Here is a 15,012-nt window from a genome sequence, read left to right as displayed (position 1 = left end):
CTCCTCAATGACAAATTTGTTATCAGGTGTGATTCCGTTATCCCTTCTTTCCCATTAAAACATCTCCCAAATTTCTCACTGTTTATTCTGAAGTAACTGGAAAGGGATGGGAGTGGGGGGATGAAGGGAAGGAGTAGGTTACAAAGAAAACTAGGACAGCATGAACCACTTCTGCCTGAAGAGTTTAGTTTTTGCACAGCATGCTCAGTCGTGTCCAACTCTTTGCGACCCCATGGACTGTAGCCCACCAGGCTTCTCTGTCCATGGGATTCTCGATGCACCTAATTCAGAGAAGGGCTTCCCAGGTGGCGTTAGTGGTAAAGAATCCACCTGCCAATGCAGGAGACCTAAGAAACAGGAGTTCCATCCTTGGGTTGGGAAGATCCCCTGGAGGAGGGCATGGCAACCCACTCCAGTAGTCTTGTCTGCAGAATCCCATGGACAGAGCAGCTTGGTGGGCTACAGTCCATGGGGCTGCAAAGAGTCGTAACAACTGAAGCAACTTAGCACGCATGCACAATACAGAGAAACTTCAAATAGTTTCATTTTGCCGCTGCTTTGCTTTTCTTGCTGCAAAGAGGAGGTGTTACATAAAGATGAAAAGAAGGGAGATGACAGCAGATATGTGAACGCCGTTGGGGCCAGCGCAATGTCTGGGGGCCTGGAGATTTTTTAACTCTTTTTGGAATAAACAAGTAATGCCACTGAATTATATTCATGGTGAGTGTTTTTGCTTCTACGAGGAAGTAACAACAAGATTCCATAGCCAAAGTCAAGATGTAACTTTCGTATTTATATTTAGAGCTTGCTTTTCTTACCCTGCTCTCCAAAACATACATTAAAATATCTTATGCTACTTCTCAACCTCAGCTCTTTTATTTGGCAGATATATCAGAAAATTCTACTTGGTTACTGGAGTTATCCCAAAGTGAAAAAATAGCATTTCCAGAAGGCCAGCATTCATTCCCAGGCCTTTTCTGCACTTATATAACTCAATAGTGGCATTGTTTTGGACTGTCCACACACAGAGAACACACATACAGCAACTGATGGAATGCCACCCAAATGTTTTTATGACTCTAGATGTATGTAGGGCAGGCAAAAAAAAAAAAAAAAAAAATCAGAATTAGCCTTTATTCTGATGACTTAGTATTCTTTCCAAATACTCTGAATTTGATACCAGCTCACAAATATTACTGGAAAACAGATCTCGTTCAGGGAGAGGGAGGTTCCTGCATTGGCAGTCTACTACCAGAAACCACGGCTGATCATTACTGGAATTTGGACTGGTTGCTGTCTTGATACTTTGAAAAGAGTAACCCCCAAATTGGCTCACAGAGGAAGTCAGCATGCTAGTCTCTTGAACCTCTGAGCTCCTGCCCCCAACTCTACCTGAGGGGATCACAAGTCTTTTCTTTTCTTTTGAGATAAACACAGATCTTTCTTTCTACTTTCTCTCACTCTTAACGAGCCCCTATTAATGTCTGAATAGGTTTACAGGACTAAGATGAATATACCTATCACTTGCTGTGACATCTTTTGATTTTGTGGAATTTAAGAAATAATCTTCTTTGAGAATGCTATGTTCACGGTTAGAAAGGAAGTATCTAAAAACCTTTTTAGCATTTATTTCAGTAGATTCTCTTCCCTACATTTTTATCAATTTAGCCAAGAAATAACTAAATGTTTTTAAAGTAACCAATCTTAAATTTTCTCTATGGCTATGACTTCCCTCTGCAGAAATGAAACAGTAGGGGCTTTTGGACTGTTCAAAGAATGCAGCAATTTAAAAAGTCACGATCATCAGCCCAACAGACAATACTCCCATAGTCTGCAGGACTACACTCAACGCCAGCTTTCCATTTATATGCAGTACATTTCATTGCAATGAAAACAGACAGTTGACTGGGATGGACATTTAGGAAGAAATGGTCCAAGATCAATATCTCAGTTCTTCATTTTTCCAGAAGCCTTCTCATGTCAAGATAAAAGGGAGGAGAAGCGCCAAAAAAAAAAAAAAAATTCCAGCTAACAAACGAAATAACCCACATCCCACCACACCCTTCCCATGAATCAATTCACAGGACTACACATATGATGTTAATATTGATAGGCTTTTATTAAATTGATCTCTTGAGACTGTGATTTATCAATTTATAGATAAGGAACTCTCAGTATCTGCGTAATTGATGCTAAATTTTTTCCCTGCATAGTTATGTATGGGTTCAATTATGTTCCTGTTTCCCGCCTTTTACTCCAAAGGGATAGCACTGCTTGGATGTGTCCAAGGAGATAAGGCCCTCTGTAACTCAAGTGTAAACAGCGGAATGATGGCAAGAACAACCAAGAGAGAGTAGCAATGACTGACAAATTAGATATCCGAGTCCATAATTAAACACAGCATTTTACCATAACTTAGCAATTAAAACGCTATTCACCCAGGGAACAGGATTCAGTTCAAGTCTGTCTTTAGCAATGCATATCAGTCGGGATTCTTCCCAGAATTCTGTTAAAAAAAATTCTCCAAAATGATTCAACGTAACATCACTTGGTGCTGTATTCAGACTAGAGTTTGAACAAATTGTGTTCGAATCCGAGCAACTCACCCCTCCGTCTTTTCGTCTCTTCCTAACTTTGTGAACCAGAGCTATCCCTGGCTTTCTGACCATACAATTCCTACCAGCTATTCAGACTGGACCACTGAAATCCTGTTCTGACGAGCCTCCTGGGACAAGATCAGTTTACAACCATGCGTAACTCTCGTACAGTTAGGAAAATACCGTGGTTCATCACACTGAGATAAGTGGATCATCACTTCCCAGCTGCTGGCAAGCCGTCAGAGGTTCACAGCCCAGCACACATCGTGGGTGCCTCCTGAGATGAGTCAATTTTATATCTAAGGGTGACTCTACAGAACAGAACATAAAAATGGATTGCAGACAGCACCAGCTACATCATTTGTGGGGCCCAGTGCAAATGAAATTTCGGGTCTCCTTGTTCAAATGTACTAAAACTTTCAAGACAGTGACAGCAGAGCATTAAACCCAGCATGGACCCTTCCAAGTGTGGGGCCCTGTGCACGTACCTGAAGCTGCCCCTGACTGCATGTGGCTGGGCCCCCTTAGCATGTAAACATAAATGCATTTATCTAGCAAATATTTCTTTCTTTTTTTTAAGACTTAAGTATTTTTTTAATGACACATTTTAGTAGTGAAAGTTGCTCAGTTGTGTCCGACTCTTTGCAATAGTCCACGGAAGTCTCCAGACCAGAATACTGGAGTGGGTAGTCTTTCCCTTCTCCAGGGGATCTTCCCAACCCAGGGATTGAACCCAGGTCTCCTGCATTGCAGGTGGATTCTTTACCAGTTGAGCCACAAGGGAAGCCCAGGAATACTGGAGTGGGTACCCTATCCCTTCTCCAGAGGATCTTCCTGACCCAGGAATCAAACCAGGGTCTCCTGCACTGCAGGTGGATTCTTTACCAACTGAGCTATGAATGTTCTACATGAAACGCACGTTAATAATCTACAACAAAGTCAACTTCTATTAGTTTACAAACACTGGTGATTACTCATTTCACTCATTCTCTTCGTCACTTTTTACTAATTCTCACTTTCAAACTTGGCAAGTATTTCTTCAACACCACCTATATATGGTGGTAGATTTCATTCTTGCAACATGGTGGCTAAGATAGGGGCTCTGATGGTGCTAATCTCAGCTTCACCACAAACCAGCCAGGACTCTGCACAAATGATTTCATCTCTCAATCCCCGGGCATTCTTATCTGTAAAAGGAGTAAACAGCAACCAACTTACTGGGTGGCTGGGCGGATCAACTGAGAAAAACTCAACATGAGAGACTTTGATCAGAGCGTTGCACAGAATATGAGCTCAGTAAAAAAAAAAAACAGCTGCCTATAGCTCTTAAGCAAAATGCAAGTAGAATGTTATTGTCACAAGGGCAGTTCAAATTGAATGCAGAGGCAGCTCAGGCAGGTTAGAGGTCAGATCCTATGGGGAAAGCAAGCTTTGTGAGCAAATGCATTTGAGATGCATTTTGTAGGAAACAAAGGATTTTCACAGAAGTCAAGACTTGGGACACTGGAACAGGAAGGCGTATGTGGCCACCACAGCGGTATCTTCGGCTGGAACACTTGATGCAGGTAGGAGATTGGTGCAGGCTGCGCCTAGGAGGAGAAATGTGTCTGGTAGGGTGGGCCCACGTCTGGTAAACTGAGGGAGCACAAACTCATCTATCAGGCAACAGGGCAGCCTAGAAGGTTCTGCAGCAAAGCAGCAGAGTGGTCAGAGCTGGCCCTGTAGCCCCTGAGATGGCAGGCAACGACCAAACACAGCCCTTTATTTTTTGCCAAGGCACAAGAGAACTGATGACATGAGCCTGAAATTAATGAGATTTCCATATAGAAAGAATCTGTTAGCCCACCGCAAATACTAGCGTCTTTAATTTTAGTTGGTTCTTCCCTTCACCAATGTTCAAATACTTCATGAAGAGGGTCACAACCAAATCCTTTGGTGAGGAGAAGTTAAGTGGTCTCCTGGAGCATGCTAGGCTTTTACAAATTGGAAGAAACTAAAAATAAACTCAATCTCACTGCATCACACAAAAACAGGGATGCAGAAGCCACAATGCAGCAGGCGGGGATGGCCTCTGTGCTGGTGGTGGTTGGTGCGCCCCTTCCTCAAGGGGTCCTAAGACCCCCACCCGCTCTGCGCAAGTGCCCGAAGCGTCTCTGTTCACGCTCACTCAGCCACGCCGGACTCTCTATGACCCCACTGGCTACAGTCCGCCAGGCTCCTTTGTCTATGGAATTTTCCATGTAAGAATACTGGAGCGGCCAATATTTTAACGACAGGCGGATGGCAGACTGCCACTTTCTCACCACACGGAGGGATTTCCACGAGTGGAGGCAGACCATGGTCAGACTGGTCATTATCCCAGGTTCTCAACAAGAGGCTTATGGCAAAATTTCACACTGATGACCGTGGGGTAGGTCTAGGTGGCTCACCTGTGTTCAGTATCACTAATTTCCACATATTTATACACGCACGCTGCAATCGACAAATGTTAAAGAAAAAACGTCAGTGGTTTCAGATATAAGGGAGCAGGATACACTTTTTTTTACCCGAGAGTTGTTTAAATTCCTGATGGTAAATATGTCTGTATGGGTTATGTGCCCTCGTCGGACAAAGGGCCTAGGACGCCTGCTACCTTCTCACAAGAGTGAGGGCTACAGCAGGACATGGGTCGCATCTGGCTTCTGGGAAGGCCTGCCCCTCGTCAGGTGTGGGCCGTGGACAAGGGGTGCTTCTGGAGGAAGCCTCAGGGCCACTATGGGCCCTTCAGACCCTTCCCATAAGGTGTGAGCAGGCCAGCCTCCCTGGGTGGCTCCTAACGCAGAACTCCCTTAAAAGGGATGAGGACAAGACCCCACTGCTGGACACACTCAGAAGAACAACTCTCCGACACACAGAACAACACGCCCACTGGCCACCTTGCTGCCCTTCCCAGAGCACAACCGCTTTTTTCAAACTCATCTCTCAGGCTATTCCAACTCACCGGCTGGTTTTTGCAGGATTTCCTTCCACAACTGCACAGCTCGCCACGATTGTTCCCAGCACCACAGGTCTCCTGAACTCATCCTCCGTCTCACCGAGGTTAGCTGGTGCTCAAGACGGCACAACCCGCTCCTTGCAAACACACTGACTCACACCACATGCATGGCCTGGATTAGCTGCAGACTGACTCATGAGCCGGTCTGGCCAGCTCTATCCTCACCCCTAAGTCCCCAACTGGAACTAGAGCCCCCTCCCACCCCCAGGCAGCTGTATTTAGAAGAGCACCCACAAAACGACACCAAGGAAGACGGCAACTACCAGTTTCTAAGACGCACTATGTGCCAGGCCTGTCCGACGAGCTCAGACTGAACACAGTAACTATAGCATCTCCGCTTTATAGTACCCTGGGCTTGTTCCCCGGGTCACTCTATAGTTTGTAAAAGAAAGGGAGCTGGGAGGCGTCCCAGGCTCAGGCCACTGCATCCCTTTCCTGAATGCTTGAATAGAAAACACCTTCACACTCTAATCATACTCTAATCTAAAAGTGCGTGAGTGTGTGCTAAGTTGCTTCAGTCGTGTCTGACTCTTTGGGACTCCATGCGCTGTAGCCTGCCAGGCTCCTCTGTTGATGGGATTCTCCAGGCAAGAATACTGGAATAGGTCGCCACGCCCTCCTCCAAGGAATCTTTCTGACCCAGAAATCGAATCTGCATCTCTTGGGTCTCCAGCAGCGGCAGACGGGTCTTTACCACTAGCACCACCTGGAAAGTCCACTCTAAAAGTGTGAACTTGCAAATCATCTAAAGTGATGCCAGTGTGGATGCCAGAGTGCATTCACTCCTTTGACGAGCTGGGGCAATTAAGTCAATAAAAAGCAAAAATTCTACTTAAATCTAAGCTTCAATTCTATGGCTTTATCAGATTATAGTGTTTCACTTTTACCTTCTTTTGAATTTTATAAACTGATTTACCCAAGTGTCCATTAATGGATGAATGGATAAGCAATGTGGTACATACATACAGTGGAATACTACCCATTCTTGAAAAAGGCAAAGGTTATGGACTTAATGTGCCCCTCCCCCACCCCTGTGCACGTGTGCTCAGTTGTGTCTGACTCTTTGCCCACCAGGCTCCTCTGTCCATGGGATTCTCCAGGCAAGAACACTGGAGTGGGTCGCCATGCCCTCCTCCAGGGGATCTTCTTGACCCAGGAATCAAACCTCTGTCTTCTGTGGCTTCTGCACTGGCAGGTGGATTCTTTACCACTGTGCCACCTGGGGATCCCCCCACCCTCACTCCTTACCGAATTCCTGTGTTGAAATCCTAACCCCAGTGTAATGACATTAGGAGGTGGGGCCTTTGGGAGGTAATTAGGTTAAGATGAGGTCATAAGGGTGGAGCCCCCATGATGCAATGAGTGCCCTTATAAGAGGGGCAAGAAACCAGAGCTTCCTCTCTTTGCCATGTGAGGACACAGCAAGAAGATGCATTTTACAAGTCAAGAAGAGGGTCCTCACCAAGAACCACACCTTTTGGAACCTTGATTTTGGAATTTCCAGACTCCACAAATAAATGTCTGTTGTATAAGCCACTGAATCTATGGTATTTTGTTACAGTAGCCTGAGCTAATAAGCAAGAAGGAAAACTCAACATATGCTACAACATGAATGAAGCCTGAATACATTATGCTAAAGTGAAATAAACCAGTCCCCAAAGGACAAACAGTGGATGATTCCACTAAGGTAAATTTTCTATTTATGTGAGGTACCAAGATAGTCAAAATCACAGAAAGTAGAATGGTAAGGGCCTAGGGGTGGGGGAAGGGGAGTTTTTGTTAATGGATACTGAAACAGAAATAGAAGAACTATTTGCATTTGTTTCAACAATATCCTCTAGGCAGGATCTTCATGCCCTGCATGGTGCAGACATCTGCAGAGGAGGGCATTAGGGAGGCTGCAAGTGTAGCCAGCTGTAACTCTGTTTACGAAGCAACATTCCATCCAGCTGATGAAAACTAAATGCAGTGGAGAAAGGGGGAGAGGATGGCATCCAGGTAAAATGCAAAAGGAGCATTGGTTCAGTATGATCTGACTTTAAATATTTATAGAAAGCTTGGCAATACTTCATCTACAAAAAGGAGAAAGGAAAATTCTTTTATATGCCAACATGCCTGTTGTTTATGCAAAATCCCTGAAATACTTAAGCTTTTCTGAGCATATTAACACCGATTAGGGTTGTGTTACTAATCCCATATTATGTTTAAACACAGTAATGTGTTAAGTTCAGGGTACCACAGCCAGTTAACTTAATTTCAGTACTATCCTTACACTCAAGATATATTTGAGGCCAAAATAGAGATTGCACCATATCACCTGTTTTTGTTAAATATTAATTTTGTCAATTCTTGATGCTTTTGAATTGTGGTGCTGGAGAAGACTCTTGAAAGTCCCTTGGACAGCAAGGAAATCAAAACAGCCAATTCTAAAGGAGATCAACCCTGAGTATTCATTGGAAGGACTGATGCTGAAGCTCCAATACTTTGGCCACCTGATGCAGAGAGTCAACTCACGGGAAAAGACCCTGATGCTGGGAAAGATCGAGGGCAGGAGAAGGGGGCAGCAGAGGAGGAGATGGTTGGATGGCATCACTGACTCAATGGACATGAGTCTGAGCAAACTCTGGGAGTTGGTGATGGACAGTGAGTCTGGCATGCTGCAGTCCATGGGGTCAAAAAGAATCGGACACAATTTAGCTACTGAACAAAAATAATAATTCTGTCAATAAGAACTTCTCCCACAAATACCATAAAATTATATACTTGAAAGGCCACCTAGATAGCATAAAGCTCCTATATTTAAACCAAATCTAATCAGACTTTATTCTATTTAGATGGCAAATGGGTCATCTACTCCTACTGTATCAGTTTCTCTAATCAATGTATAGAGAGCAAAATTCAGTTAAATAATTCTTGTTAGAAACTCCAAATAGGAACAATACCTTTTAGTTTGTCATAAAAATTGTGAAAAAGGATAATCTGTTCCACAAGCATTTTTTTCTTTAATTGTTTCTAATGACTGTTAAGTCTGGGAACTTGCATACAATTCAAGAAAACTATGCTTCTACAAGCAGTAAATTAAGTTTCTACAAGCAGTATATTCAGTTTTCATTTAAAATGAATTGTGCTGTGTCCAGTCATGGTGAATGAAGTAGGCAGATTTATGTAGCATGTGCAGAGTAGGCTTGAGGTGGCTGCACACTTCATCCTAAATAAGCTGGTTCTCTACAGTTTAATACAACTTGCCTGACCTGGGGGAGAAAAATAAATGAAACAAACCAACCACGTAAAGGCAATATAGCTGACCCTTGAACAATATGGGTTTGAACTGCATAGGCTCATTTCTATAGGAAATTTTTTTCAATGCATATACTACTATATTCATGATCTGCAGACCTGCTGAGGATGTGAGGGTTAATTACAGGACTTGAGCAACTGCAGGTTTTGGTATCCAGGGAGGTTCTGAAGCAATCCTATACTGATACCAAGGGACCATCCTTTAGTCTCAGTATCAGGCATACGCTACTACTGGTAAGGTAAGATTCAGGGAATGGCAGACCTTGGCATCTGTTTTGACCACTTATAATTCATCTGAAAGGTCCGTATCACTCTACAGACGGCCCAGGTACAAAGGCAAATGGTATCTAGGCAGGGCTGGGATGAAGGGGGAGAGTCAGATGGGGAGGTATGGATAGTCAGGAGCATCACATCCATGTTGCAGTAAGGTAATTTGTTCTCAGTAGAACTAGGAAGGGAATGCATAAAATTTTTAGTTTTATTTTATATGTTTCATGGAGGAAATGATATTCTCAGGTCTATTTTATGACTCTAGGTCTTAATGGAGGACTCGGGAAGTATTCCTGGTGAATGTCAGGAGTCTACTGAATACTCACTCGGTACTGTTTCTCAAACAGTACCTTCTATGTATGCCTCAAAGTTAAAACTTAAATAAGAAATACTGCTTTACTGAAAGTTAGGAATGATGGGATAGGACATCAAACTCTTAAATTTTTACAAGAGAGGAACAGCCATCTAATTCCATACCCTTCAAAATGAAGAGGAGACAAATAATCTGAAAATTTAGAGCTTAGTGTTACAAGTCCTCCATCGTTAGATCTGAAATCCTAGTCCAGTGTCTTAAAGGATATCTGAAACTAAGAAGACTCAGTAGAGGTCAAATTTTCCAAAAACCATTGGCAGCCTCGCTTCTGCCAGTTTCATCTTATGCCTTGGAGAGCCACAGGGCTATTAGAGTCTTACAGGGAGAGCATGAGAATTCCCTATCCTTCGGATAGAGTTATGGGAAAGGTACACACAAACATCCACAGAAAGAACTTCTATAAATGGAGTGATGCAGTCTATAGCACTTGCCTGCGTCCCAAGAGGATAAGAAGCTACAAAAAATATTTTCACTTTCGCAGGTCAGTACATTCAGCCATAAGCGTTAGTTTCTGTTGCAGAAATTAAATTCAACATGGGATCAAAATACATTCTGCTATTTTATTATATGGAATATCATATAAAATAACGTGAAACTGATTTCTCTCGTAAATTCCTGATGACTGTCTTGGAAAGAAAGAAAATAGCATTGAGAGGAACAAAAGGTCCTTCTCTAAACAATGGTTTCCTAGGTTCATCTTTCAAAATGTGGGCCAAATCATGAATTCCACTTAACACACACCTCAGAGGGAGCCAAGTTTGGGATGTGCAGAACAAAGAATTTATTCAGCGATCACTTGGATGCTATTCCTTCCTGAAAATAATGAAAGCAAGAGGAGTCCAGATGGGAATGTAGCCACTTTGGGAGAGGAATCTTTTATTGAGATAAATAGCAAGGCTCTGTAAATAAATCCCCAGGATTATATGAGGAATTTTAGAAAGACAACTAGGGTTTTTTTTTGGTTGTCTGTTTTTGTTTTGATCAGATTATTTCTACATGGTATTCTAGTGTTTCTGAAATAGTTAAGTGTCAATGTTTTATGTCTTTTAAGATAAAAGACATCATAGTGTGGTTTTGAAAACCTCCAACTTTCTGCTCTCAGTCTGAACCAATGACTTCTGAAGCATCGCTGGGACGTTTTCCTTGGCGCCCTGTTCTGGCTGGAGTCAGGCTCACATTTTGGCTCCATAGGGACCTTTCTTCATTCCACAGCAGCTTCTGGAACAGAGACTTCTCCCTGCCAGCTCTGAGGGTTCCTGATCCCCTCTGTAGTGTGGGCACCACAAAAACACACAGAGATGTGATCAAGACAAGCACAATGATGGGGAAAGGGCAGTACATGTACAGAAAGAAGTCAGCTTCTTCTAGCAGAGGACTAGCAGACTGCTGTGTTAAACTGTAGTCGAGGTAATTTGGAGTGTCTGAATTTACAGTACAATGACTTAAAATTATATAGTTCATATGTATTCACATTTTAAGAGCACTTACTCTATTTTAATTTTTGCCCTAGGTTCTTAGTTCATGGTGCTGCATTTTATAGTGAATTTGAGACAAAATGCTAGGGCATCCTGATTAAGAAAGAATTAACCAGTATAATTTGTAAGGAAATCCACTGTGACTTTCCACTTAACGACCAACCTTGGTCTGTTACTTTCTGGGATCCCTCAATCCCTGCCTGCTCTTTTTAATTACTTTACTCAGGACTGAGTGTTCTAACATCCACTATTTTCTTCTGCATTCAGAGCAGTGGAAAGTATGTTTGTACTATACTAGTGGCTTTCCCTTCTCACAATTCTTTATAACAAAGTAACACAAACACAAACACAGACACTCAACCAAAAACCTTCTGTTGCTGCAATCATATCACTAATCCTCTACAAGTCAAAGACTGCCAAAGATGATGATGTGGTCAATGTCACCTCAAAGTGACTGACAAGTTCTAGTTCATATGGCTCCTAAGTGTGCAATGATGATTTCTGTTGGTATCATAGCAAAATGAAAGAGCGAAGCCCAGATGCCATTACACAAGGCCAAATGCTTTGCTGGAACACATCTTCATTTACTCTGCTGGCTTCAGAATGCTACCATGGTTTGAAGACCACTAGTGCAAGCATCTCAGTTTTAATTTTTGATTTCTAGTAAAATATGGGCAGCTCAAATACTGGTACTTCTGGGCCTGGAGATATTTAAATCTGGGGCAGAGATTCAGGGCAAACCTTGAGAAACACACTCACCGCCTCTCCAGCGGGCGCCCATCGCTAGAGATGCTGCGGGGGATGTTGGCAGCTCTTTCCGGAGGCGGCATCTTCCCGTCCGCCTTCCCGGTGTTCAGCCTCGAGGTCATGGGACTCTGCACCTGGGACGGGACTTGAGGTGAATGCGGCCCCTTGTTGGCATTCCTCTGCCACTTGTTGTTATTTCGAAAGGGAAACTTGAATTCGTAGGAAACCCCTTCGTTCATTTTGTACTCCATCACTGGCATGCGGTAGGTCTCAGAGCAACTCCTAGGGGGAGGGCATAGAGAGAAGAAACATCAATATTGCTTCTGCTTGTTGGCAGAACCACACGGATTCTCATGAACAGGAACAGTTAAAACGCATCAAACACTTCATTCCTGGTTTCAAACCACTTTCAATCATGAAGCCCTACAATCATTTTCCTTTCAAAAACCAGAATCCTCAGAAGCATTATACCCATATTTTCCTTTGCTCAGTTCCAAATACTGGACTTGAGATACGGAATCCTGGACAGACAGTGAGACCTGTGGTCGCCCTGGTGGGGGTGGGGGGTCGGGTGGAGCAGGGGTAGAGTTGGCACTGTGACCTGGGAGGGAAGGTGCCAGGATAGTATATGGGGGGAGCAGACCTCTTAAGACGGGGCCTCGGAGGAAACAGGCGGCTTTACATCCTTTATCACAAGGAAGCTTTAGATCCTTCCCTTATGATCAAGGATCGAAAAGGGTATATAGTTTTGAATTTCTTGGGATCCCGACAGTCAAAAATAAGTAGGGAGAAACCTTGAAATCCAAACCGAGAGCCAAATTTAGCTCAGGAGGAGAAAAAAAAAGTACCAGTTATTGAAATTAGCAATTATCAAATAAAAAATTATCAAATTGCTGGGGAACAAAGCATAATCTAAAATCAGGCCTCCCCCCAGCTCCCCGAAAGTCAGAAATCTCTCATAGCAGGGCCGGCCCCAGGCAGCAGCCTGAGTGAAATGAATGGCGGGCACGCAACTGTCTCCCATCATTTTACCCTCTTTTTGTGCCATCGCCCCAACCCCCAAACCTTAAGAAAGGAGGAACCCACTTTCTAGTCCCTTTCCCCAAACAACCAAGGAAGGTTCAATCCATTACTGACTTGACTGATAGACAAATTACTGGGGGAAAAAAAAAAATCTATTCTCACCAAAGCATTAACTCAAACTGTGCATTTGAATTTCATCACTAAGTGGGGAAAAAAAAAGACTTTTTTTCTTAAAGACATTTCGAAGATTGAGAAGCATGTGGAAAAATCTCGAAAGGAAAGGTTAAGAGTAATAGCAAAACAGTCCTTTAAGAGGAAATTTAGAGGCAGCATAAGGGAAGTCCAGACCAGCGCCGTCCAACAGAAATATAGTAGGATCCACCGACAGAAGCCATGTACATAATCTTTAAACGTCCAGCAGACACATCACAAAAGCAAAATGAAACAGGTGAATTCAGTTCAAGAATACATTTTACTTAACGCAATATATCCAAAATGCTATCATTTCAACAAGCGATCAATAAATCAGTATTTAAAAAATTAACGAGAGATTTTACATCCTTGTATACACTTTGAGTGCATTTTACACTTGGAGCACAGCTCCTTTGGGACCAGCCACGTTACAATGGCTCTGTAGCCACAGATGGCTCATGGCTCTTGCACTGGACAGGCACGTCCATAGAGTCTCCAGCTGAAGGCCTGGTTTTCATCTGGGGAAGGGGCTCTTGTTGGTGGGAAAATGGGCAGGATGGAATGGTCCCCCCTGCTCAGGACCTTGCCCGTGTATTTCAGGGTAAGACTCCCAACAATCACAAACGTTCTTTCCCTCACCCTCATGACAGCCACAGGTTTTGAAAAGCGCTGCTTCTGGACACGTGGGTTTGCTGGGGTCCTTGCCCTCCTAGTCTCAGCCCAAGCCTCCAACGGGCACCTCTGCTTGGAGCTTCTTTGCCACTCCCTCCAACCCCTGCCAGAGCCAGGGTCACCCCTAATCTGACCCTATGCCCAAGACTCTGCTGTGCCTCTTTTATGCTTGGGTGACAATGGCTTTTGAAGTTTTTGGACCACAATCTGAGTGACAAGTACATTTTATATACTGTGATACAGCACAACCATAAATACACATAACCCTCCTCTGATAGCTTCCATTCTGCTATGTTCCGTGTTAATCCGTTTCATTAAAGAAAAAAATAGACTGAGTAAAACCTCTTAAACAGATTTCATGATCTTTTTAAGAGTTACACCCTGCAGTTTGCAAAACACTGTATGGCCCACTTGACATTACTTTCAGAAGTTACTGACTTCTTACATAATGAATCCTTTTCTCTGAAATGAGGGATTATCACCTTAGGCTCTGATATAGTATCCAGCTTTGATTCAATATTTCTGACAAAAATATGCATTGCCACATGGTTGGCTGTTAATACAGGTGCTACCGTAGTATATATGAACCTTTCATTTCTGATTGTACATTATCTAGGGTTCTGGATCAGGAAATACAATGCAAGAATGTTGTAGCTTGCCAAAAGAATCTTAACACGAATTTATTATAATGCATGGAAAAATTTCTCTCCACCTCAAAATTATGGCGAGCTTTGCTTCTCCTCTGCGATGGTCTATTTAACTTATAAACTCAATGGACCATACCATCTACACCCCTTTCTGTCGGCTGCAAGGAACCAACACAAACACAGAATATGTACCGAACTTTTTTTTTTTCATTTATTTTTATTAGTTGCAGGCTAATTACTTTACAATATTGTAGTGGTTTTTGCCATACATTGACATGAATCAGCCATGAATTTACATGTGTATGTACCGAACTTTACTACATAACCTGGGGCATTAACTTTTCAAAATTTCCCCCAGGGAAGTTTTCAATTTACCTTCTCCCTTTCCCCACCCACCTTCCACACATACACAGAGATCCCCTCAATGAATTTTAATTCCATACCTTCATAGGCTGATTGCAGCCCATAATGCATCAGGATAGAAAAGTAAGTAAATAAGTAAAATAGAAACAATAATAACATAATACCAAATAGACAATATCTGCTTTGAGGCCTTAGTTTCTTTGTAAAATGGAAGACTTGCAATTGATAATTATTCTATTTTCTTCTAGTTCAAGTACTCTTTAAGCTGCATCACATTTAAAACTAAAACTGGTCAAAAGATCTCATTAAGCCAGAGATTTTG

The 15,012-nt window shown here is 42.9% G+C and overlaps 1 protein-coding gene across 11 annotated transcripts in view; it reads right to left on the bottom strand.

Annotated features, from left to right (window-relative positions):
* Positions 1-15,012, bottom strand: part of SIPA1L1 (signal induced proliferation associated 1 like 1) — a 373,204-nt gene that overhangs the window by 48,516 nt on the left and 309,676 nt on the right. For all 11 annotated transcript variants that reach the window (XM_065940374.1, XM_065940373.1, XM_065940380.1 and 8 more), the window contains one exon: positions 11,806-12,075. In XM_065940374.1, coding sequence (XP_065796446.1) covers positions 11,806-12,075 — 270 coding nt within the window. The remainder of the gene's footprint in view (positions 1-11,805; positions 12,076-15,012) is intronic.

The sequence above is a fragment of the Muntiacus reevesi genome, chromosome 7, assembly GCF_963930625.1.
Source record: "Muntiacus reevesi chromosome 7, mMunRee1.1, whole genome shotgun sequence".
NCBI classification, from domain to species: Eukaryota; Metazoa; Chordata; class Mammalia; order Artiodactyla; family Cervidae; genus Muntiacus; species Muntiacus reevesi.
This window is presented reverse-complemented; position numbering and strand designations above follow the sequence as displayed.